At 38.6% G+C, this 26920-nt stretch overlaps 1 protein-coding gene across 1 annotated transcript in view; it reads right to left on the reverse strand.

Annotated features, from left to right (window-relative positions):
• LOC149772804 (uncharacterized) overlaps positions 1-26920 on the reverse strand; it is a 70493-nt gene that overhangs the window by 7236 nt on the left and 36337 nt on the right. The window contains exons 14-21 of the mRNA XM_089947250.1: positions 25802-25953; positions 12121-12295; positions 11399-11613; positions 8205-8330; positions 6235-6382; positions 4411-4524; positions 3849-4043; positions 968-1060 (exon numbers count right to left, since the gene is read on the reverse strand). Coding sequence (XP_089803376.1) covers positions 968-1060; positions 3849-4043; positions 4411-4524; positions 6235-6382; positions 8205-8330; positions 11399-11613; positions 12121-12295; positions 25802-25953 — 1218 coding nt within the window. The remainder of the gene's footprint in view (positions 1-967; positions 1061-3848; positions 4044-4410; positions 4525-6234; positions 6383-8204; positions 8331-11398; positions 11614-12120; positions 12296-25801; positions 25954-26920) is intronic.

A 26920-nucleotide genomic window follows, 5' to 3' on the forward strand; every position in this document is an offset into this window, starting at 1 on the left:
ATATTAAATGGCTTTATGTTTATATTTTCTCATGCGTAGAACTTGTTTACTTAGGGTGGCCAGGTGGCCCCATTGCCTAGTGAGAAGACAAACAGTGTAACCCCTTGACTGAGATTTCCTTGTCTGGCGCAATCCCCAACACAGATTCCCTTAATCTCTGTCTCTCTCTGTCTTTGTCTCTTTGTTTTCCTCTCTCTCTCTCTCTCTCTCTCTCTATATATATATATATATATATATATATATATATATATATATATATATATATATATATATATATATATATATATATATATATATATATATATATATAGGTACATGTAGGCAAGGCGATCGGTGCAGTAGGCCGCCAACCCGGGTTCGAATCTCCGGGGAGTACGATGTAAAATTATCTAACCTGTCTGATAATGTTATTCGTATTTTAAAAAAATGTGTTAATGTTATCAAGTATTCTCCTGTAGGATCCAGGGATAGTACTTTCCTATCTTGTGTATATTTGTAATTATATAAATAGTTTGTTCATGTGGTGTTTATTGTTATTACTGGTATCTCTAATTAAAAATTAAAATGGAAATTTTATTGAAATATTTCAATGGTTTCTTCTGTACATATTTTTAATAATTTCAAAATTATGAAAAGCAGTACAAGAAAATATAAAATGTACAAAGCCATTCTTAATTACGACTAAACCATTACATGTATATTCATTTATTTATACCAATTACGTTCAAGAATTCTGTACTACGGCCTGTTTTGCGAGTTAAATTTACATTTTATAAGATTAAAGCTCAAAGCACCTTAAAACCTGACCATTGATTCGTTACACCAAGAAGGGAAGCAAATTAAAATGACATGGTAGACATGTTTCGTTCAGATAATATTAAGCTATAGTAAACTTAAAAAATGATAAGCATTCTAAAAGCGTGCTTTGCATCAGGAATTGAATTGAGATTGTCAATCACTGAGTTACCTTCATCCGGAATGTAGATGGTTTTCGCAACTGGGTCACTTAATCCCATGTTATTCTTAGTTCGAACCTCTATTGTGTAATTTGAACCAGGATCTGTAATATATATAAGATAAGATAAGAAAGAAAAAATATATGGGTCCTTGGGCTTTCAAATTAATTTTTCGTCTGGAATTATTTTTTTCTGGATCAATTAGCTAGTCTCTGAAATGATCGTACAGATGTTTTGGAATCTCCAACTCTACTTGAAGTATTACCAAGTATCTTTATCCTCGTCACCCCAAAGAGATGAAACATGCTGCTTCGCAGCAACGTCAGGTTTTTTATCGAGATTTTTCTTCCTATATAATTTGTTCATCAGTTGCTGAATCCTTCACTAGTATATATTGGCTCAACCATATAAATTATTGACAACTGTGTAGATAATGAGTGACCTTGACAGTTCGTGCTCGCCATCATATTTTTCTTGCCCTTTACGTTCGAGTAGTATTTGATGTTTGCTTTTATGAATATATTTGGTTATCTTAGTAACTGCAAATCAAACTCCGCTCTGAATCATCAGACACGTCATAACATGTCAAAGGGTCTAACTCAACATCGCGTACCTATAAAATTGTTTCATGAATTAAACCTGGTGCCACGTTTATCTAGTATTTTACACAAATTTCTTAAACTCTTCTAAGATGACGCAAAACGTTTAAGTATCCTTTTTCAGAAACCAGTTGTATCGATCATCGAGTGGGTTGAGGCTGAAACGTGACGTCATGCAGGTAATCCTCATTGGATGTGTTTTAATCATTTAGAGAGGAGACCAGGTGTGAAAGAAGGAAGGAGTAGATTTTTCTTGCTTATATTTTCATTGTAAATTACGATCCCTGGGATCTGGATCTCCCTACATGCAGTCAAGAGATTATAGTAGCGCACTATATGTGTGCCAGCCTCGCTATCTTTAACTATTTTATCACATATTCCACAATTATTTGTTGAGTTAAAATGTTTTTTCATCGTCACCTGTGAACACCATAAAACACATCAGTTTTGGGCCTTAATTGGTCGTACACTATATACGCTCTCTAACCCAAAGAATTATAAAACACTTGATTGCAAGCACGACATGTCTCAATGACTATTGTATACTATTTTATGAATTGACTTGAGATAGATGGAAAACCCTTGTGGAATGTGTGTAGCTGTTTGCATTGTCCAGGATATATTTGTTTAATATGTATCACTTTTATGGAATAATGAACTTTCAAAATCACAATAACAACAACCATAACTTTTAATTGATAATGAAAATTTGAAGAGTTGATAATTGATCCCTCTTTAGGCATTTATATATTGCGTTGTATGCACTGACACTGTCTTATGTCTTCTGATACCTTTTCTGGTATAATCAAATGATTTAAAGATTTTTTTTACAGAGACGTTATTAATTTCTGTGTTTGTTTCTGTTTGACTTAACAACATACAATATTTACTCTCCAGCTATGCAATTATTAGCATTGCTTGAAGGGAATATGATAAGGGTGTCAACGTGCATGTTGCCCCTCCGAGACACCTCACTGCAAGTGACGAATTTAAGGTCTTGTTTACTTTAACATGTAATATATTGCACTTAACGCCGTTTTCTGTATTTCCCATAAAGGAGACATTTATTTACACGTTTCAGGGGTCTTAACCCAATCAGGCAAATCTATATAGGAATTTCCCCCAAATAACTGACACATATATATATACAACTTTTAACATTCAATCCAGTATAGCATATATTTTGTACTTTCACCTATTTTCGGGCCAAATGGGAATGTAAAATGTCAATTAAATCTGCTCTGTTCATTATCTTAATTGACAGTTTCGTAAGTCTGATATCTGATAGTTGAATTTATCTATACTTTCACTAAACCAAATGGTATAACTTTCCAAATTATGATTTTCTTCAATTATGGTTATTGAAAAGGTCAAACAAATCTTGAATGTTACTGCCGTAAAATATGAACTCGTAGATATTTCTCATAAAGGAATCTCTTAGTGAGAGTTCTGCTTAAATTATGCTTCTTCGTATGTTTTCATTCTTCTCTGTCCTTGAGACGGATTATATGAGCTTTCAATATTTTTAGCGTTTGAATAGGTAAATAAGCAATGATGTATTCATCACTAATTTCATTAACAATTTTTCAAAGACAAATTCTGCTGCTAATTGTTTATGTGTGTTGATTTGTACATGTTCATTGTGCTGTTGTGCATGGTGGAAGATCATAAAATTATACACTGAAAAGTGGACGAGAACTGAAAAACCAGATGGTTATATAACTCGAGCCTATTATTGCTATAGCGTTATATTTGCGACCAAGAAATGTAGTCGTGTACCAAAACGAGGACATTGCTCTGCAACAACTTTTGCATCTTCTTGTTGAACCAGATGGCCAAAGGCAACTTACATTAAATGCCTTAGTTTTATGAACATAAATAAATAAAAGAGAAACATTGATCTAATTTTTTTTCAGAAGAAGCCTACGTGTGGTAAATTTTACGCAACAGTAGACTTGAACCACACATATTATCGCTGGCACCACACAGATACTAATGGATGTACAAAAGGAGATCTTACATTTTCACAAAACCGAGCCGCGCAGCATACCATTTTCATCACTAAATATTTCCTCTCCGACAGATCGTGCATAGAATGTAAGCATGTTTTGCAGGTCTTACCAAGAAAGTAAAGTAATTTGGGCAAACAGTGACTTCGAATCCTCGGTGTTAAAGAAGTCTTTTTTTCTAAACATCCTACCATTGAATTTATTTTCAAATTGTCAACCAGAATTTTCGTATCTTATCTACTATGATTATCTCAAAATATCCGTATGTGAAAACTAACAGATACCTGCATCATATATAAGAATGTTGTTCTCTTCGTGGTGTACTACCAGGCTCTGTATTAGGGTGTCGTTAAGGGAAACGTTGATCACAAAGCCCCGGATGAGGAAATCCGTCTGATTCGGTGCGTACCATGTGATCAGGATGTTGCCATCTACGGCTCGAAGATCTACATCTGACGGAGGTGGCGGTGGTACTGACTCTATTAATAAAAGGAACATAAATACAAGCCAAATACAAACGCACACAAACAGCGTAAAATGGTTGACAGAATACCTTCTACACAGTCGTATCTATTCATTGTCCAATACAGTATATTTTCAGACATAAAAAACTGAAAGAGGATAAAAAGCTAGATTGAAATTGATGTAATGCAGGGAAAAAGTTTGCAATTTTCAGACAGGAACATCCAACAGTCCTTGAATGTCACGGAACAGTAAAGTGTCGCATGGTGTACAGTGGCATAGTGTGGTGTGGTGAAATGCAGCGTTGTTCAATCTAGTTAAAAGTAATTTGTTTCTATCTGTATTTTTATATACTGACATTCAACCAAATGTGTTTGATATTACCGTTTAAATACGCCTCCCTATACGTAAAACCTTCAAGCCAGCCGGAATAGGACACCTGTCTATCCACTGTCATTGCAAGGACCCTGATTTCGTATGCAGCATCCTTCTGTAAGCCTGTGACATTAAAATATTAAGCTGTGAAATAATAAAACTTTTACAAATTAATTTACCAGTGTAACGTATCTGCAAATGTTGATTATTTGTCAGTGTAATTTGTCTGCCAGTTAAGATTATTTAACGGTGGAATTTCTCTGCAAATTAAGATTATTTAACTGTGTCATTAGTCTGCACATTAAGATTATTTAACTGTGTCATTAGTCTGCACATTAAGATTATTTAACTGTGTCATTAGTCTGCACATTAAGATTATTTAACTGTGTCATTAGTCTGCACATTAAGATTATTTAACTGTGTCATTAGTCTGCACATTAAGATTATTTAACTGTGTCATTAGTCTGCACATTAAGATTATTTAACTGTGTCATTAGTCTACACATTAAGATTATTTAACTGTGTCATTAGTCTGCACATTAAGATTATTTAACTGTGTCATTAGTCTACACATTAAGATTATTTAACTATGTCATTAGTCTGCAAATTAAGATTATTTAACATTGTAATTTCTCTCCAAAAGAATTAAGGACAACTAGAAAATATGTAGAAACATTTCCGTAGCGAAATCACTCGTTATGAAATTAAATTAAGCAATGTTTATTGATGTGTGCAAGACATCAAATTTTGCACGAAGCACATATCTAAAGGCCTTATGAGGTGCCAATTTGTTTCAAACACGAAAGCTTTGTATATAAAAAAAAACACGGATTTGTTGAAAGAAAAAAGCTTAAGCAACGACTTTTAAAAAATCTTTCAAAATTTATATTCTAGGTCCTGAGTTTAAAATCCTCATATTATTTTTTATTATTCTGAATATGGTAAAAGAACAATAATGATGAATGTCAATTATATCGATGTCTTATGACTGATATTTTTACGACTTTTCATAAAGATCAAATTTGTATTGTTACAACTCAATTTTTAATTTTTTTAAATAAAAGCAGAGTTGTAGCGGTTGAGCGCTGCAATAATTTTGCACTGCATAAATATATAACAGTTATTCCCCCTATATTCTACACTAGTAAATTAATTAACATTACACAGTACAGATGCTTCACGAAGAAAATCGCCTATGTTAGCAAGTTCTTCCTCTCATGCATCTGTAAGTTAAAATGTAAGTATTGGGAAGGTCATGAACTCTGAAGTCTGGTGGCATGAGCTTTTGTCCGACAGGCATATAATTTTGAGTAGAGGAATGTGTTTTGTAATAATCTCCTATCATCTTTACAGAGGTCTGCATTCACTTCAGGTACATTTATTAAGTTTTAAAGACTTTTCTTTTAGTATCTCAATGCAATAACTTCATGTGTTTAAAGACATTATGGAGTTTTCTCTTGATTTTGTTGACAAAGAAACATCCTTATTACTTCAATGATGAAAGAGTTATTCACGTATACAGTAGTATTGAACAATGAGATTGCGTCACGTCTATTGTTAATTCCCAAACGGAACTGAAACGGCACGGCTGATAATAGATTTCCATGGGACTAGATGTTTCCTGGTACTAAATTTGAAAACCTAGAAAGGATACATTAACTCTAGGTTCAGTACATTCAAAACATACTCTTTCGTGAAATTTAAGAGACACGTAGCAACGTTTGTAAAGTAAAAAATATATATTTTAAAAATAATATTGGAATGTTGGAAACAATATTTGAAACATTTCTCTCTCTCTTTCTCTCTCTCTCTTTCTCTCTGTAATTGTCTTACCAGACAGAATGTATGTATGGATGTCCTTGTCTATATCCACTTCCGTAGCAAATCGTGTGTCCAGCCTACGATAGTGTACACTGTACTTCCGAATATACAAGAATTTGTTACTGACCATCAGTGGGGGTAGCCATGTGATGACTATAGTCTGAATAATAATAATAATAATGGTTGCCGATGAGAAGGACACGCCTATCAAATTATTTTGTTACAGAAATAAAGAAGCATTTTATAATACCGATATCCGAGCAGCCATGCTTTAGATGGTAAGAATTAGGTAGGTGGTAATTAATGTAATACTAGTAGCTAAAACCCGAGATGTGATTGCTTTTGTTTGAGCGTTAACGTCGCTTTTATTGTTCAAAGAGATACTTATGCTTCTGTGACAATTTAGTGCCATTGTCTGGAGAGATTTTATTCTCAAGGGTTTTTAAGTAGTTTTTATTAAATTCTAAAAGTTTTCAGTGTGTGTGTGTGTGTGTGTGTGTGTGTGATTTGGATTTTTAACGTAGCTTTAAAAAAAAAATTCAGTCATATCGCTACGATATCTGCAGTGTGGCAGTTTATAGTGATGTCTAGCACTGGGGCATCATGCCGCAGACATGTAACATGATGTCCCACTCAGTCACATTATCCTGACACCTGGCCGACCAGTCCTAACACTAAATTCTTAATGCTGAACGCCAAGCGAGGCAGCTGCTTGTACCATTTTTAGAAGTCTTTTGAATGACTCAGCTGGGGTTCGAACTCGGCAGGAACGCTCTAACCGCTTGGGCCACCGAAGCCGTCTGTTCAGCGAGTATTTCTTTTGGAAACAACTTTCTCTCCATAAACTACTTTGTCTAACTGCATAAAAAGGTAATACTGTAGGAGAAAAACATTTTGATCACCTATTTGTATCCCATTTTATTTATTTACTCATGCTTTATATTTATAAACAACTACAATTCTAAATTTAAAATGAGATTTATTTTATTCACTTTAAATGGTTTGTATACATTTAGATGTTTTCAAGACAACCTCTCAGATTCAATAAATTTCGTGGTTGTTTGTACCACACAGAATATTAAGGAATCTGTTTACTGTGCATACCCTTCTAACGATTACCGATTAATATTATGTTTCGTTTTAGGTATCAGCCATTTTTAGAGGATACTTATATCTAAACTGGAATTTTTTCTTTGTTGCAAGTCTCCATATGAATACGGGCAAGATAAAAATGATGATATTGGGCGACCTATAATCAAAGCCATCTCATATTGGGCGACCTATAATCAAAGCCATCTCATCTTTATTGGGCGACCTATAATCAAAGCCATCTCATATTGGGCGACCTATAATCAAAGCCATCTCATATTGGGCGACCTATAATCAATGCCATCTCATATTGGGCGACCTATAATCAAAGCCATCTCATCTTGAGCGACCTATAATCAAAGCCATCTCATCTTTATTTGAATAAAATTGCTGGATCAGACGGTTTTTTTATTGGTAGACTTGCTGTTGACGACAGTCAAATTTTAATCTTGTTGGGTAGTTGATGCAGTTTTTTTTTTCTATCTGCAATTCCAAAACATTTGCTTTCATTTGGAGTTTGATATGGCTGTTCAGATTTCAGGTAAATGTATCATTTAAAAGTATCAACACATTAAGAATACATGATATACAAGTATCAGTACAGTGTAAATATGTGATATAAAAGGACCAGCACATTGCAAATATATCATATCAGAGAATCAACAGATTATAAATGTATCATGTAAAAGTATCAACACATTGTAAACGTATCATACAAGGGAATCGGCACATTGGAAATACATAATATAAAAAGAATCAACATATTATTGATGTATCATATAAATGCATCAACACATTGTAAATGTATCATTTAAAAATATCAACACGTTGTAAATGTATCATTTAAAAACAACAACACATTGTAAATATATCACATAAAAGTATAAAAGTACCGAGCTATTGATGGTCTTCAGTTCAACATTCCTCGGAATACTCAACTTTGGCAATGGTAGTGTTCTAAAGTAGATGTTTCTGCCTCTTTCTCCTTGCAAACCTTCATTAAATGCCGTCACCTCCGCCTGAAATTGTAAACATGCATCACTTTATAAATCATCACTTTACAATAAGTTTTGTTAAACACAGTTTGTTTCTTTTCTGGTAATTTTACAAATATTTAGGCCTCACAAGTATTCACTTTAAGAAAACTCGATAATTCTTTTCTAGTAATATCTCAAATGTGCAAAGAGTTACATGAAATGCTTCAAATGTTTCAGCATTAAGAAAGAAATGAGTACGCAAAAATAAACGACTGCCTAGAATCTACTGGCATTTGGAATTACGCTTTGACATACTCCTCTTGCGTAACTTCGGGACAGTTAAGTAAATAATGATACAACGTATCAGGTACCCGCTTGGCTGAGCACGGATCGAAAAATACACTTCTATGCTTCACGTTAACCCATATGTAGCTCTATCACGTTTGAAAGAGCAGCTGCCTATAGCAAGCGAAATCACCTTACCAACAAAATAGCTTGTTACGTATCATACGAAAATCAATTGACCAATGGAATAGCTTTTTACGTAGCCTCTTAGATATTCATAATGGCAACTTATATCTATATCCATATGCCTTGACACAAAAGAGACACGTGTCTCAGTGGTGTTAACTGCATAAACCTATATGCAACAAAAGGTCTTTTTAACTATACCTAACTATCGTGAAAAGATTAATATAACGAACTATCTAATTGGATCAGTTTCCTTCGGTTGAATCCAAACTGATAACGGACCTGTATATACTGTTTAAATAGTTATATGTGTCAGTGGTTGAAATGGAGCGGAATATACTGTTAATCTAGTTATAAATGGCAGTGGCTGATATGTAGCTGTATACACTGTTTCAGTTTATGTCAATGTTTAATATGGAGCGATATACATTGTTTCAGTTTATGCCAATAGTTAATGTGGAGCGGCATACACTGTTTCAGTTTATGCCAATAGTTAATATGGAGCGGTATACACTGTTTCAGTTTATGCCAATAGTTAATATGGAGCAGTATACACTGTTTCAAGTTATGCCAATGGTTAATGTGGAGCGGTATACACTGTTTCAGTTTATGCCAATAGTTAATATGGAGCGGTATACACTGGTTCAGTTTATGCCAATGGTTAATATGGAGCGGTATACACTTTCGGTTTATGTCAATGGTTAATATGAAGCGGTATACACTGTTTCAAGTTAGGCCAATGGTTAATGTGGAGCGGTATACACTGTTTCGGTTTATGCCAGTGGTTAATATGGAGCGGTATACACTGTTTCAGTTTATGCCAATGGTTAATATGGAGCGGTATACACTGTTTCTGCTGGTTGCATGTCACAATGGCTGATGTGGAGCGATGTGGATCAACTAACAATGATGATCATGCATGCAGTTACTATCATTGACGGAACGAATGTATCTAAAGTGTATTAAAAGTGTTCGGTCGATTTAGCTTTTGACGTTTTAAGGCTCATCAACACTTTAAGGTTTAAATCATGCACGAGGACGTACCACTGTAACAGGTCTTGTCTGGTCCGGTGGTATGAATAAACACACACACACACACACACACACACAGCAGCCGCTCTTAGAGTTTGTAAGTACGGAGAAGAATATGTTTTTATAGCGGTTATTTAGCTTAATTTGCTTCCTTAATTTTCATTATTTAATCAATAAATATTTCATTTTGGAACCCAGAAACGGTAGGGAAACTTAATTTCTGAAATGTTGATGGTAACTTCAAGGCATAAATAAATGTGTATTAATTTCTAAAAGACATTTTCCAACAAATCTACAATTACAAATTTTAAAACTCCTTTTAAAATCAAATTTGAAACGAACTTATTCTATTGGAATTCCGAGCAAGGATATAAATTCTTACCGTTTTCACTGATATCAATTCTTACCGTGTACATTTATATCAATTCTTACCGTGTACATTGATATCAATTCTTACCGTGTACATTGATAAAAATTCTTACCGTGCACATTGATATCAATTCTTACCGTGCACATTGATATCAATTCTTACCGTGCACATTGATATAAATTCTTACCGTGTACATTGTTATCAATTCTTACCGTGCACATTGATATCAATTCTTACCGTGTACATTGTTGTCAGTTCTTACCGTGCACATTGATATCAATTCTTACCGTGCACATTGATATAAATTCTTACCGTGTACATTGATATAAATTCTTACCGTGTACATTGATATAAATTCTTACTGTGTACATTGTTATCAATTCTTACCGTGCACATTGATATCAATTCTTACCGTGCACATTGATATAAATTCTTACCGTGTACATTGTTATCAATTCTTACCGTGTACATTGATATAAATTCTTACCGTGCACATTGATATCAATTCTTACCGTGCACATTGATATCAATTCTTACCGTGCACATTGATATAAATTCTTACCGTGTACATTGTTATCAATTCTTACCGTGCACATTGATATAAATTCTTACCGTGTACATTGTTGTCAGTTCTTACCGTGCACATTGATATCAATTCTTACCGTGCACATTGATATCAATTCTTACCGTGCACATTGATATAAATTCTTACCGTGTACATTGTTATCAATTCTTACCGTGCACATTGATATAAATTCTTACCGTGTACATTGTTATCAATTCTTACCGTGCACATTGATATCAATTCTTACCGTGCACATTGATATAAATTCTTACCGTGTACATTGATATAAATTCTTACCGTGTACATTGTTATCAATTCTTATCGTGTACATTGATATCAATTCTTACTGTGCACATTGATATCAATTCTTACCGTGTGCATTGTTATCTATTCTTACCGTGCACATTGATATAAATTCTTACCGTGTACATTGATATAAATTCTTACCGTGCACATTGATATCAATTCTTACCGTGTACATTTATATCAGTTCTTACCGTGTACATTGCTATCAATTCTTACCGTGTACAATAATATTAATTGTTACTATGCACATTTATATAAATTCTTGCCGTGTACAATTATACCAATTTTTACCGTGTACATTGATATCAATTCTTACCGTGTACACTGATATAAATTCTTTCTGTGTGCACTGAAGTAAATTCTTACCATGTACATTGTGTCTGGAGTCAGATTTGGTAAACTGTAGAACAGACTGGTTCCCACGTCTATTTCTGTGGTGTTGTAATCTTCGTCCTTTTTCAAGTATATTTTGTACGTTGTACTGTTACGAACTGCACCATACGGTGGAGCCCAGTCCATTCGGACTTCATATGGTGTGACTGACACGGCTCGGACGTTTCTCACTTGCTTCGGCGGTCTTCCTGATCAAGAAAACGTTATATTTTTCTGAAATTTTCAGTGCATATGTTTCCTTTGTTTGTTTATCGTCTAAAAGCTGATAAATGAGTTAAAAGAGTCCCAGAAATAACAATTCATGGGTTATACAATTGAAGAGAAACCACTTTCAGGCCTTTCAGCACAACCATGTAGTACAAAACGAAATTAAATTTTTAAGCAAATTTTAAATGTAAAGAGTTGTGTTATATATATAAATATATTATATCAAAATATCGTTAGAACTGCTTGCGGGTGTGCTGAATGGAAATGCAGAAAGTTGGTATTCCCGGTTAGAAAAACAGTAGATAAACTAATTTAGGTTGGATGTCATGATTGGAAGGTAAATTAATGTTGATAAATTTGAAGATAATGATATCCAATCCTCTGTAATTGTTTAAACACGGTATGGATGTACCTATCTGAATCTTCACAGCAAAAGATATAGACAAAAAATGGAATGATTTTGTTTACTATCCGGAAGACGAACATACCTTTCACAAGCAGGAGCAATGAACTGTTGGAGGATCCAGCCTTGTTAGTGGCAACGCAAGAGTAGTTTCCCGAGTCACCCTGCCTTACTAATTGGAACGTGAGTACAGTTTCACGAACAAACAACGGATGATTGGTAGATTTCGTGAAGCTGTTGATGTACCGTGTAGACATTGACTAAAACAAAACGAGTAAACACACCTTCAGAATTTGCGAGATAAACCTTCCAACGGGAAAGTGGAATAAAATAGCATGCAATGTGCCATCGTAAATAAAGAATAAAACAACGCATCTCCATACTTGATGAATTCGTGAAATCGCAGAATATCTTTCTCACCCAATTAATATGATGTAAGGCATTGGCTACTTCTGCCTCTTACTCCAAGCCGATCTGAAATACGACCAAACCAGTACAAGATACGACCAACCCAATCCGAGATACGATGTTAACATTAAAAGTTATATGCAGTGCACACGCAACGTCTTTTAGTTACGGTAAAATTTCTCCCAACACTCATATGACGTTTCGAAATATAAGCGTAAATCATATAGTTCTTCATTTTAGTAAACTTCTTAATAAATAGTGCCAGATTGGGCGTTTTAGCTCTTTTTTTTATCACTTTCGGTTCTGACCCAAAGCCACGGCCTGTATCACGCTTGACTTGGCAAGGTAGCGAAATACAATGCGAAACCGGTGGATGATTGATCATCCACGAAAGTGAAGATGTTTTTTTACTCGATTTTTATTTTCTGTAAATTCGCAACCGCACGATTTCTTATCTCTGTTCGTAATTGTCGGTGATTTTCCATTTTCGCCAGTATAGTCTCTAATTCGACCATGCTAATTACTTTATCCTTGATTTGCACCAGAGACACGGTTACTATCGATACAGCCCCGACAATAATACCGACTGTCGCACCTACAATAGTCGCTGTAGTTCTGATTCCAGCCATAACAAGATCTCCAGTTTCGGACCACAAATATTATCTACAAGCCAACAGGCGCGTTTGCATTTCATGATCAACGCTGTTCTTGGTAACTTCATCTCGCACATGTCACCACGAATGCGAACCAGTGAGTGCCAGGGCCTGTTGTCAGATCCTGGTTGACAAGAACGGTTTCACTTGAGTTTGGTGCCATCGACTCAAGTTCGTGTCGCATAAATACACCTAGAAAATGCTTGACTGATTTTATCACCGCATTAAAACAAGATTGGTGAATGAACGGGTCAACGGTGTGATCTTCTGCGACCGGTTAATCGAAGACATCTGCCCAATGTTATTCGACGACGTAAATGAAGAATGGTCACTAGACGGGTCAATGGTGTAATCTTCTGTGACCGAGTAATGAAGACCTCTGCCCAATGTTATTCGACATGTTCTGTAGACCAGTGTCGATGTTTTGATGTCGTCCATATACAACCACAGATTGGGATAAGCGCGTGCAATATGAGGGGTGGCTTCTGCATAGTTAAGCTGAATTTCTTCGATGGTTCCTGATGACCGTTTAACCTTAATGAAACATCAGTCACTCGTAAGGTATCATATATCGTAACGATGGGTTAAGTATTCTTGTTACGAAACACCTGATATGGCATGGCTAGACCAAAATAGATTCCAGTATTATTAAGGTGATGTGTTTGGCACACCATAGTATTTTTGTAAGTGTACTTTTTCCTTGCATCGTGTGACGCCTACATTGCTTTCGCGACACGTGCGTAATACATGTTACCGCGCGTGACTATATATATATATATATATATATATATATATATATATATATATATATATATATATATATATATATATATATATATATATATATATATATATATATATATATATATTACATAAGGATCTTGATGGGATCAGCCATTAGAGGGGAGCTGTTTGTATGTTTAGCTGTCGGGGCGGGATTACCATTATGTTTTGCCCAGTTCTAGCCAACAAGCTGGCTGACTAGGTGTAGCTGACTAGGTTTTGATAACTGGGTGCGGGCTAACAAGATGTAACTAGAGACCGCTGGAGTAAGGAGAGATGAATGACCGCCAGAAGTGCCATCGTGTGTGCACATAGAAGACCTGGGTGGTTAAAGTGACCAAGCCGGAAAAGCGGGTCAAGAACATCATATGAATTGCCAAGTAAACATTGGCCATATGTATGAGAAATGTCAGTATAGTGTTTGATTATAAAGAGAAATGTCATTTTAGTGTTTGACTATAAAGAGAACTGTCATACTAGTGTTGGACTAAAGGAGAAATGTCATCATAGTGTTTGACTATAAAGAGAAATGTCATTATAGTGTTTGACTATAGAGATAAGATGCACGGTAATGTTTGACTAAGATAATGTCACAGAGTCGTTGAATATCCAAAATAATTATTTATTTGTTCTTTTTCATTGTTTTCCATTGGGTCCATACCATGTACTCTTGTATTTATTTATGTGTCCTGTTTCGTTATTTTATCATCATTAGTACTAGGGGATAATACATTTTTTTGATTGTCACTCACATACGTGTTTATTATTTCTTAAATCCCATTCAGTCTCTAAGGGTGATACTTGATTACGTTACTATTATCTCTATTTACATTTTTAAAGCCACAAACTCACGTTTTGGTGCAGTAAGGCCATGTTAAGTGCTTATTTGCCAAGTGAATTGTCCCGCAATACTAGCTAATGTTTGTGTATCTGTGGCATGTGCGAGAAATAATAACTTTGACGCCATTCTCGACTGCATCAACGATATCAAACGTGATTTTGTAGTCAGGATGTTTCTAATACAACTTTACCATCAGCACATCCTACACGCCATATTGCACCATTGGCGTTGTTTTCACGGAATAAGGTGACTGTATGATTAGCTCCAAAAATATTCTTGCGAACATCTCTTCAAAAACCAGATATGTGACTGAGAGGAATTACACACAAAAACACCAATGAATCACTAATAAATTTTGATCTACGCTGTGCTGTGCAAATCCATATTTAAAAGTTGGGTTTCGGCCAAGTAATACAGAAGTGTGAGCAGCAAGGTTAGGCTAAAGAAAAGCACGATTAGCAAGAACTGTTGTATGTGGTCCATAATCTTCATTATTAATTTCATCCTTGACAATCATCATTGTTGGGCCAGCTGTTATCGCATAATAATCGCTGTATCTGGTGAGTCCAAGAATTGGTGTGGCAACATCAACGTTGGGATACTATGTACTGTTAACGTCGTGATTCCGTTGTTGACAAACCCAGGCATCAGTGAGGTAATCAGCATTATCGTTGTGTACAAGTTTTCCCTTAATTTCCAAGAATGTCTCACATGGAAAGAAAGGTCTAGACGTGTCCTGCACATGCAATTATGTTTCTACTTGACCGTGTATGAGTAATACTGAATATCTCTTTCACTTCGATCCACTAACAGGCGAGCCCATTTCAAATGCAGGATCAGATGAATCTTTGAACTGGGTCATTGTTTATACATTATTAGTTTAGCTAATTCCTTTTGTGTGACGGCTTTGTCGTCCTCTACTATAATCCACTTCCCATTGTCAGATTTTCAATCACTGAATCTGACAGCCATTGCTCAGCGGTGTCTTTAATCATTTAACAGTTTCAAGTTCTTTCATTATATCCACAGCAGCACTGTGGTACTATCAACGGCTCGCATTGCAATCTATGTAGCGATTGGTGCAGGGCGTGATGACGATGCAGTTAGCACCTGGGTGCGCCTGCAAATAATCCACGAATAACGTAACCAAGGCTAGTTCCATAATATGTCGAGTAAACAAGGTTTTCTCGCGTTAGCAATGCGCACCGGTCTCATCGTCCACGTAGGACTGTCATATGAAATGCCAGGCCGATCTCTATTGTACATTTGTATCATCAATGTTTCACAACGGAGATCAACAACGTGCCTGTCTTGATCCGTAACGGTAAAATGAATATGTGTCAACTGATTATTATGATATGGAATATACACAGGTGCTGCGGGCGTAATAGATATGAAATCACCTGGTTCCACAGTTGGTGAAAACCCAAACAGAACTACCACTGACACATGTTAAATTGATCTTTACTGCTGAGATTATCATCACATGATGCCATATGATATCCCATACTTAACAATTGTTTTCATTTGAAATGTCGTCAGGCCAACCTAAAACTGATCTTAATAACAACTGTTTAATATCAATCACTTAGATTGGAGATTCTATTCCAGTGAGAGTAATGTGTGGGCTCATTGGCACATATACAAATTTTAAATCACGGGTAAATTATTACCTTCGAGTAAATACCATTTTATGACATTAAATATTCATGTATTTTTCATGTGTTTTGATTGTATTTAACCAAGCAATCTTTCCAGTTGCTGAGGATGGTCAGAGGAATGAGTACAGGTTTTTTGAAGATCCCCTGGCCCATACTTTCTCTAAAGTATTGATCAGCTGTTTGCATATCCGATACTCGGGTGGTATCCTGTTTTCCTTTTTAACGTCTGCATCAAGTACATGGGTATCTTTTGCAAGTACAACAACGACCTCTCCAATGTCACCGACGTCTTCTTTGACTTCAATAATCGCCTCTGGGAAGTATTCAATAGTTGCTGAAGTTTCTTTTGTTACGTTTTTGCAGGCCTCGGTGCGCTTAGCTATTTTACGAATTAAACAAGATTCTTCTTCTGTTCCCGTTTGCGCTGCCGCTTCTTCCGCCTTTTGGCAATTTCATTTGTAGGTTTAATAAGCAGAGTAACTGTTTGTTCAAAGCCCGCTGTGAGGTCTTCCCAAGCAATTTGTTGCGACTGTAATATATCGTTAACTTTCTGCGGCCTGCAATAACATTACCAATTAATTCATGGTGTGAATGAGTAGCTTTATGGCGTCGCTTCTATGATATCGCTGGTAGAAATGTTATACGAATGTTATAATTGTTAAATTGACGTGTCCAAACCCGCACGATATTTACGCCTATAAATTCGAGTCAAATCAATAGTGAGAAAACTAAACGATCCTTAGTGAACCGCCCAAACATGTCACTCACGAAATTCATCCCACGTGTGGTCAGTGGCGCACCAAGTCCAATAAATGTTTTCAATGCGACAATGCCACAAAGTATTAACATGTTACAAATTTCACGAATCACTTCAGGATCACGTGTAGATCATTGAGTGAAATAAATGACATCGGTGTTTTTATGCCGACCTCGTCAAGCTATTTATGCGGGATAGACCTGGTGGTCAAGCACCACATCGTCGTACACTACAAGATTGTTTTCGATTGCATCCATATCGTTAATGGTAGGTGCTTCATCGATGGTGGAAAAGAAATCAATAGAAACTCCTCTTCACCCAGCGCTTTTTGAACGTCTTTAAAACATCATAATGCTATTGATCATCAGCCGGTGGCGCAATCATGTAAGGTATCACGGTACCAATTGTTTCTCCATAGACCTGAATGCTAACATTTTGTGAAATAAGCATACTTTCTATCCTTCCTCAGCATGCATGCCACACACTGTCACAGAAACCAATGTTAGATTGTCAATTTGAGAAGGACAAAACTAGGTACTCCATTGCATTTAAGAGAGATAACTTTGCTGGAACTAGACAGAGGTAAGAGTTATCTAGTTACAACAGACACATTTTCATTCATGTGTACCACAGATTAAAAAAAAGTCCTAAAAAATACAAAATATGATCTAGATATGAATTAACATAATTTCACATGTTGCCAAGATGCTCAACTGTTGTAAGCCTAACAGAAAGTACAACTCTTATGTAATGCACCAATCACAGATAGTTTTGTTGTTTATTTCTGAATACGATGTTCCCTTCGCCTTAGGCTCCGCCCATCTGGAATATTACAATTGGTACCGTTATACCTACAACAGATCACACATCGCCCATCTTAGAATTATGTTCAACAACAGTTGTAGTTTACCTGATCCAGCAGGACCAATGATCAGTGTATGGACTGGATTTGCAATTATATCACCATACTTGAATGGTTTCGGTGCCGCTTGTTCAGAGAAGTCAATGACGGTGGCAGGATAAGTATATTTCCTTTCTCGTTAAGCCATTGAAGAAAATACAATATACAATATAATCATGTCTTCATGTTGTGTACGATGTCGTGCCAAAACACATACGCAAGTCCAGCTCGGATTCAAACACGTAATAGACCATCTGCGATCGCTGAATCTTGTTTTCGATGTGGAGCAAAGACTTTACGTTTATTAGGCCTTCCAGGTCTATCTGGAAAGGCCTTGGATATGCAGGCAGGGTTCGGTTTAAAGAAAAGTAGGTGGTGATAGTGCTGCTGCATTAACAGAAGTATCGGGGACACCATGGAATAAATACCCTTATGAAAAACACATTCCTGGATACAATGATTGTAGGCCATGTACACGGCTTGATAAATGACTTGATTATAACCACAAGCCGAAACATGGTGAAGAAACTGTAGATCGCGTTGATGCTTCGTGTTACCGACATAACCTTGGTAATAAGGCATCAAATTGTGGAAAAGTTAGTAAGTGCCAAATAAGTCAGTAATGGGATCGCTCGAACATGGCTCGTCAAACAAGCGCTGTAGTATGGTTGGTTTAATGTCCAAATACAAAATGAGATTCGTCAGGCTGATTTGTTGTTTCTTCTACATGATCGTGTCCGTGATCGACAAGGTCAATTGCACTTATGCAAGTTAACCGTTGTCACTGTCGCTAGCAGATACAAACAAGCGGAGCTATTAACTTCAAACGATTTCACAAATGTCGCAGGTTCACTTGGAAGCATTTTTGTGCACACCTATCTCTCACATGGCCGCGATTATTACAAGTTGATCCTAGCAAATAATGTATTGGATCTGTTATTGCTTATATTAGTCATAGCAGCACTAAACAATGAAGTCACACAGTGGATTGGGTTAAAACAAGCAAATGCGATTCGATAAAAGCCGGTACAGTTACAGCCACTCAGAGAAAGATGTGGTCGGTATCTGAAAGCACCTGGAGAGTTAGAAGGTGGACGACGTCGTGCTACTGACCCAGAATGGTTCGTCGATGTGTTTAATATTTCAGAACGTATTGATACTCCAAGACATCCAACGCGTTACCATTTGAAACATATGAATCAACAAATAGCAAAGCTTCCAAAACAAGCATTTATGAAAGATGAAGTGTAAGTTATTTCAACAAATACAGAACTGCCGCTAAGGTTTGTGTTAACACGCTAAAGCATCAGTTTGATGTGTCAGCTTTTCTCTTGGCATCCGTCCGTCTACGAGAGACGATGGCATAGCTCCAAAGTACGCTTTTGCTTATCCTTCTTTTTAGCTCTCTTTTCAGCTTGCTTTATTCTTCTCTTTTCCTCTGCGTTTTGAACTCCCTGCCTGACAGCTAGACGCCAGCTGGAACGGTTGTTTGCACAGCTCTCCCAGTCATTGACATTGATGTTTGCTGTCTTCATATCCTTCTTGCAAACATCTTTGTAGCGCAGATGTGGTCGTCCAGTTGGTCGTGCACCTTCTGCTAACTCCCCATATAACAGGTCCTTGGGAATGCGACCTGGGTCCATTCTCTTGACATGGCCGAGCCAGCGAAGGCGCCTCTCGCTGAGTATGGAGAACATGCTGTTCATGTTGGCGCGTTCTAGAACCTCTGTGTTGGGTACTTTGTCCTGCCACTGGATGTGCAGAATGCGCCGCAGACATCTCAGGTGGAAGCTGTTGAGTTTCCTCTCGTGTCTTGCATAGGTGGTCCATGTTTCGCTGCTGTAGAGAAGTGAGCTGAGCACGCACGCTTGGTAGACATGCAGTTTGGTCTTCTCTGTGAGGTTGGGGTTGTTCCAGACCCTCTGGTTAAGTCTGGCCATCACTGCTGCTGCCTTGGCAATCCTGCCGCCCACCTCAGAATCAATGGAGAGTGAGCTGGAGATGTTAGACCCGAGGTATGTGAAGTTCTCGACAACTTCCAAATTGTACCCATCGATGGAGACAGAGGGAGGGGAGTCTGTGTCCTGTGCCATGACATCTGTTTTCTTCAAACTGATGGTCAGTCCAAATTCCTTACATGCATGGGAGAGGCAGCATACCAGCTGCTGGAGTCCATCTTCCGTGTGTGATGTCAAGGCTGCATCATCGGCAAAGAGCAATTCACGAATGAGTACCTCTGTGACTTTAGTCTTAGCACGGAGACGGGCGATGTTGAACAGCTTGCCGTCAGCCCTGGTATGGATGTACACTCCCTCGCTGCAGTCCTTGAATGCGTACTGGAGAAGCATGGAGAAGAAGATGGCAAAGAGCGTCGGTGCAAGGACACAGCCTTGTTTGACTCCGCTAACGACTGGGAATGCTTCAGATGTTGCGCCATTGAAGCACACTGTGCTGTGCATGTTCTCGTGGAACGACATAATGACAGCAAGCAGACGTGGGGGGCAGCCGATCTTCTGCAGGAGTCTGAAGAGTCCACTCCGACTAACCATGTCAAACGCCTTCGTCAGGTCTATGAAGGCAATGTAGAGGGGCATACGCTGCTCGCGACACTTCTCCTGCAGCTGACGTAGTGAGAAGATCATGTCTACAGTTGACCTGCCGGCTCGAAATCCACACTGGGATTCTGGGTAGACGTGGGAGGCTAGGATCTGCAAGCGTGCCAAGGCAACACGGGCGAAGGCCTTTCCGACGATGCTGAGGAGGGAGATGCCCCGATAGTTGTTGCAGTCGCTACGGTCTCCTTTGTTTTTGTACAAAGTGACGATGTTGGCATCACGCATGTCCTGTGGGATGTATCCCTGTTCCCAGCAAAGGCAGAGGAGTGTGTGTAGGGGCTGGAGCAGTGCTGGTTTTCCGCTCTTGAGGACTTCAGGCGGAATGCCGTCGCTTCCAGAAGCCTTCCCACAGGCAAGGCAATCGATGGCTTTTCCGAGCTCTTCCAGGGTGGGCTGTGTGTCTAGCTCCTCCATGACAGGCAGGTCTGGAATGGCGTCCAGGGCAGTTCCAGTGACATTGTTTTGGGTTGCATATAGCTCAAGATAGTGCTCAACCCATCGCTGCAGTTGTTTCCCCTGGTCTGTGATGACTTCGCCCGTCTTGGACTTGAGGGGGGCGGTCTTGTAGCTGGGGGGGCCTGTCGCTTTTTTGATACCCTCATACATTCCTCTTGTATCCCCGGTGTCAGCAGCTGTCTGTATACTGTTGCAAAGGTTCAGCCAGTAGGTGTTGGCACAGCGGCGGGCGGTCTTCTGGGCGTTATTCCTTGCAATCCTGAGGGCTTGTAGTGTTCTGGGGCTAGGTGCAGCCTTGTATGCCAGAAGGGCTTTCCTCTTTGCCTCAGTCACGGGCTCCATCTCCTCCCAGTTTGCCTCATACCAGTCGACATTCTTTCGCTCCCTCTTCCCGTAAGCTGTGATGGCTGATTTGTACACAGAGTCACGGATATGGGACCACTTGGAATCAATGGTGTCATCAGGTGTCACTTTGGTGAGGGCTTCCTTCAGTTTGCTGATGAACTGCTGTGTTTTCTCTGGGTTGCTTGCACAGTAGGTGTTGATACGTGGGTGACCCTTCTTCTTGGCGTGGTGCAGCTTCTTGGGTAATATTCGCACCTTGCTGGCCACGAGGGAATGGTCCGTGTCACAATCGGCACTGTGGTAGCTGCGGGTAAGGAGGACACTGGCCAGTTCTGCACGCCTGGTGATGACGAGGTCTAGCTGGTGCCAGTGGCGTGAACGTGGGTGTCTCCACGACACCTGGTGGATCTCCTTGCATTTGAAGAAAGTGTTTGTCACACATAGGCTGTGGGAGCAGCACATCTCCAGCAGTCGCTGACCATTCTCGTTGATCTTGCCCCTTCCGTAAAAACCGAGACAGGTGGACCAGGCCTCATGGTCAGCTCCCACTCTAGCATTGAAGTCTCCTAGTAAGTAAAGGCTTTCATTGTTGGGGATACTGGATATTGCCTGATCCAGAGCCTCATAAAACTTGTCTTTCTCCTCGTAGGTGGAGTAGAGGGTTGGGGCGTACACACTGAAGATGTTGACCGGGCCTAAGGATGTTGACAGCCGGAGGGCAAGGATTCTCTCAGTACCTGATGATGGAGGTTCAATGAAGGCGATTAGCGTGTTCTTGACGGCAAAGCCTACACCATGCTGCCTAGGTTCATCCAAGGGCTTCCCCTGCCAAAAGAATGTGTAATTGGCTTCCCTGATGGTGCCGCTGTCAGCCAGTCGGGTCTCCTGGAGGCAGGCAATGTCGATGTTCAGTCGGGAGAGTTCTCTGTCAATGACGGCAGTCTTCCGTGCATCGTCGATCTGCTGTAGGTCAGTGGTCAATCCAGGGCACATGGTCCTGATGTTCCAGGTTGCAAAATGAAGAGTTGGAGTCTTTTTATTTCTTCTTTTAGTCTTTCCTGGTGCAGAGTTTTGTGGCCCACTTGTCGAGATGGTTCTCTGAGCTCCACGCACCCAGTGAAGCAGGCAGGCCATGGCGGGCAGCACCTTACTGACTGGGGGCTGCCCAGCTTGAGGCGGGCGGTAGCTGTCCAGTGAGACCTGATGATCTCTCCCACCGTCAGAAGTAACCCCTGGCGCCAAGCTCTACGCCAATCGAGCTTTGACTTAGAACCGGTAAACTGCTACTTCTCGTGTTGTGCCGACGCCGTACGACGACGCTGGAGTGTCCTCTCCAGTGGAGCTATGAAGCCTGGGCAGGGTGGTATGGAGAATCAGCTGTTGCCCATGCAGCAGATCCCCCCTCTCCACGCAGCTGGTGTGCCCAAGGGAACGACGAATGCCGATACAGCTTGGCACCAATGGCGTCGCAGGAGTTGCCGGAATGACGTTGAAGTCAATGTCATACCGCCTTAGGGACTCCATCTCCGGATTTTCTGTCGGGGTTTACTCCCTTAGCCTTTCCCATGAGTGGGTATAGCCACAAGGCAGCAGAGGTTTGGAATCGGAGTTTTCCTTCTCCTAGATGAGCTACCATCCAAGGTTTACGAGTCCCATCTACCCGAAGCAACTGGTTTTAAGGCGCCAGTGGGCCGCCTTCACCCCTTCTCCTGTTAGTAGAAAACATGGTCTGCCGGGCTTCAAATCTAAGCCACTCGCGAAGGCCAGGAGCTGGATTTTAGTTGACAGAGGCAGTAGGAGACGCAGGCCGTATGGGGCATTTTGGAGGATTGGGGCGCTTGTCTCCCACTCCCACCCCGGGCAATGTCAACCTTAGACCACAGCATCTTCACCTGATTTACGTAAAACGGTTTGATACTGTCATAGTAAAACACGTACATAAGCATATTCGACAAATCCAATACGGAAGAACCAACACATATTGTTTGTGTCAGCATTAACTTCGATTTTTTACTTTGAACGGCAACAAGTCAACCGTCAAAGATCTTCCGAGGTTCAAATGCTGTGTCAGCGATGAACCTTCGAAGTTTGTTTTGTTCGCTATCACGGACAACGTAGACTCGGATGCGCGTGCTTTTCGAAAACAGAATTGTTCATGAGCTTGAAAAAAGTCTCAGACTCGTTGGTGGTCTTAATTCTTAGATACGTATTAATTTGGATATACGGTGTCATTCAAGCTTGCTGGCGAAATTCAAGCACTCGATGTAACTTGCTTACCCGCATACCCAATCGCAGACACATCTTGAGGCTACGCACGTGTAATACATAATTACGCTGGGTGCTAAGACTTTGTACTAGCTTGGTGCATTTAGTGTAGTTACATCCGGACTCCTCAACTATCCAGCACTGATACGGCGACAATCACATACCAGGCACCGACAAAGCTTCTGGGGACAGCGGATAATCGTTGTGCCCATCATAAATGTTCAGGGTATTCTAGATCAACTCCAAAGAAGTATCCGTAGTCGTAGTGGATGTTGTGATTGTTTGTGTGCTTTGTACGTCAATATGTACAGGATCAATCCATTGAAGTTCACCAACCGGCAATGGCTGCATCATTGCCCACTCATAGGGGTCATTTTGATTAATTTCGCCAGAGTAAAAGTAATAGACGATGACGGTGATAAGTTGCTGGGTATTAAATAAATGCATGCAACGTCTATATGAATGTTTCTTACCGTGATGCTCGATGCGTTGATTACGCAGCCGAGTAGGATTCTTTACCCATGCGTAGTCCGATACCAACTCTGATTCCTTCATTTCTCTCAGCAGCAACAGGTCAGTCTCAATTCAACCATGTTGTCTATGAGGGGTTGTGCAAGTGGATAAAAACATTTATCGTAAAAGTGTGATCACATTAACAGCAATACCTAGGTTAAGTGTTTCAAATTTGTTTAGTGTGGCCTTAGTAACCTGCATGTGATAATCGACATTGCCAAAGTTAAGTTCACCCAGAATTGGCCATTCAAAACATCTGTTGTCAAAATTCTGTGAGTTTAACACTGACGTTGACGGGACCCACTCTTGTGCTGGTATTTAATTGAATCCACTAAAGAGATGATAATGTGGGATATGTACCTCGACTTGGGAACATTTTTCGATAGTCCATCCCGATCCTAAATTAGTGCATTTCTCCAACATCTCAAAAATCTTTTCAATACCTTTGTCAATTTCGACATTGATTGTGCTGGCGTCGCTACATTTCAGGGTTGTACGAGCACAGCTGTGAATCCACGGTGTAGTAATCCATCCTAGTCACGAATTAGCGGTATAATCAGACGCATATTTATTATGTTTGAGATTTATGTGTGTGTATGTGTGAGTATATATGTGTGTGCATGTGGAAGTTTATGTAATTGGGTGCAAACATATGACATAGATCGTCATTGATCTTGGGATGAATATACGATGGTTTTGTAAATAAACCAGCTGTTTGATGTGTGTGTGTGTGTGTTTGTTCTTTTCATCTTCATAATCCTGCGCTAATCTATTATGTTCCATTTCTAAGGTCACTCCCAAGTTAATCAATTTATCAAGGTTTTCCTAAATTGTTTCTGAAAATGCATATAGCACCTTTTGTGCTTCTTTTATTGCGGTATGATGATTCAAACGATATCGCAATTTCATTTTCTCTGTTACAGACTTATATCCTGGTCGTTTGGTAATTTGTTAATATTTCTAGACATCTCAATAAACTTTCTCAACTATTATTTGCGTCAATCTGATTTTTTGTCATTATATACGACAGTCTTTTAATATTTTCTATACTGTATGTTTCTTCGTCAGTATGAAATTTTCATACGAGAGAAAATTATCAGTCAGTACATGCAATGCTATAGACTATACCACACTGTGTAGAGAAAATCAATACGTAGATTATGTGCAGTATAGTTACAATCAGCAATACAGGTCTTACTGAAATCTTCAGTTTTTGTGCACTATTAATCATCCACGGGTCGCTCGTTGTATTTCACTTGCTTGCTAAGTCATGGGGGATAGGACCTTTGAATCCGACTGGGACCCAAAAGGAGCGAAAAAGCCAAAGCGCCTAATCTGACCCTACTTAATATTAGAAACGGTTAGTGAAGATATAGGGAAACATATGTGTTTTGAACCCAAAATAATTTTATTTACTGGCTTCAAGGATTTTTTGTTTTACGGTTAGTTTGAAACTTAAAGATGAAGAAAGTAGTTTAATATTTCCAATAAAAGTATAAGCTCTTCTTCATTTTAGAGTGATTTTTGTTATGTTTGAGATGTGTGTGTGTGTGTGTGTGTGTGTTTACCGGGACCCGGCCAAAGTCTTGGGCTGTTATTTCTCTTCCCTCTCTTCTCCATTCCAAATCAGGATACGGGTCACCAGCTGAGAAACATCTCAACTGGACTGTTTCACCTTCCATCGCAATAATGTCTCTCATGTTCATCACGTTAGGTGGGACTTGAAAACACAAAACACAAATCAGTCAATGTATAATTGAATTTGGAAAAGAGAACTATGAGAAGAGGTCAACGCGGGAAATATATCGTTCACCTGGCAGACATAACAGTTGACCGTTTCACTAGCAGGCTTGTATAGTATTCTAAGAAGAGAACCAGATGTAAATTATCTTCCAGTCTGTATACATTTGCTAGGGTCTTACATAAATTTTTATTTATCGATTTGCCTTTATATATTTTACTAGAGTGGTATATAAGGTGTATCTCCCAGCCTGTATATATATATATATATATATATATATATATATATATATATATATATATATATATATATATATATATATATATATATATATATATATATATATATATATTACTAGAGACATAAATAAATGTTATCTCCCAGCCTGTATATAATTTACTAGAGCCATACATAATTGTTATCTCCCGGACTGTATATGTTTCACTAGAGTGTTATATAAATGTTATCTCACAGACTGTATATATTTTACCAGAGTATTGTATATCTTTTTCCGAAGAAAATGACATAATTAATATACGTATACCTCACTCATAGCTGAACCTCGTCAATATGCGCAGATCGCATTTATTTTAGAACCTCATCAATATGCGTAGATCACATTTATTATAGAAACTGGTCAATATGAGCAAATCGCATTTATTATAGAACCTCGTCAATATGCGCAGATCGCATTTGTTATAGAACCTCGTCAATATGCGCAGATCGCATTTGTTATAGAACCTCGTCAATATGCGCAGATCGCATTTATTATAGAACCTCGTCAATATGCGCAGATCGCATTTATTATAGAACCTCGTCAATATGCGCAGATCGCATTTATTATAGAACCTCGTCAATATGCACATATCGCATTTATTATAGAACCTCGTCAATATGCGCAGATCGAATGTATTATAGAACCTCGTCAATATGAGCCTATCGCATT

The sequence above is a fragment of the Sinohyriopsis cumingii genome, unplaced genomic scaffold, assembly GCF_028554795.1.
Source record: "Sinohyriopsis cumingii isolate HCF-2022 unplaced genomic scaffold, ASM2855479v2 utg001170l, whole genome shotgun sequence".
Taxonomy (NCBI): Eukaryota; Metazoa; Mollusca; class Bivalvia; order Unionida; family Unionidae; genus Sinohyriopsis; species Sinohyriopsis cumingii.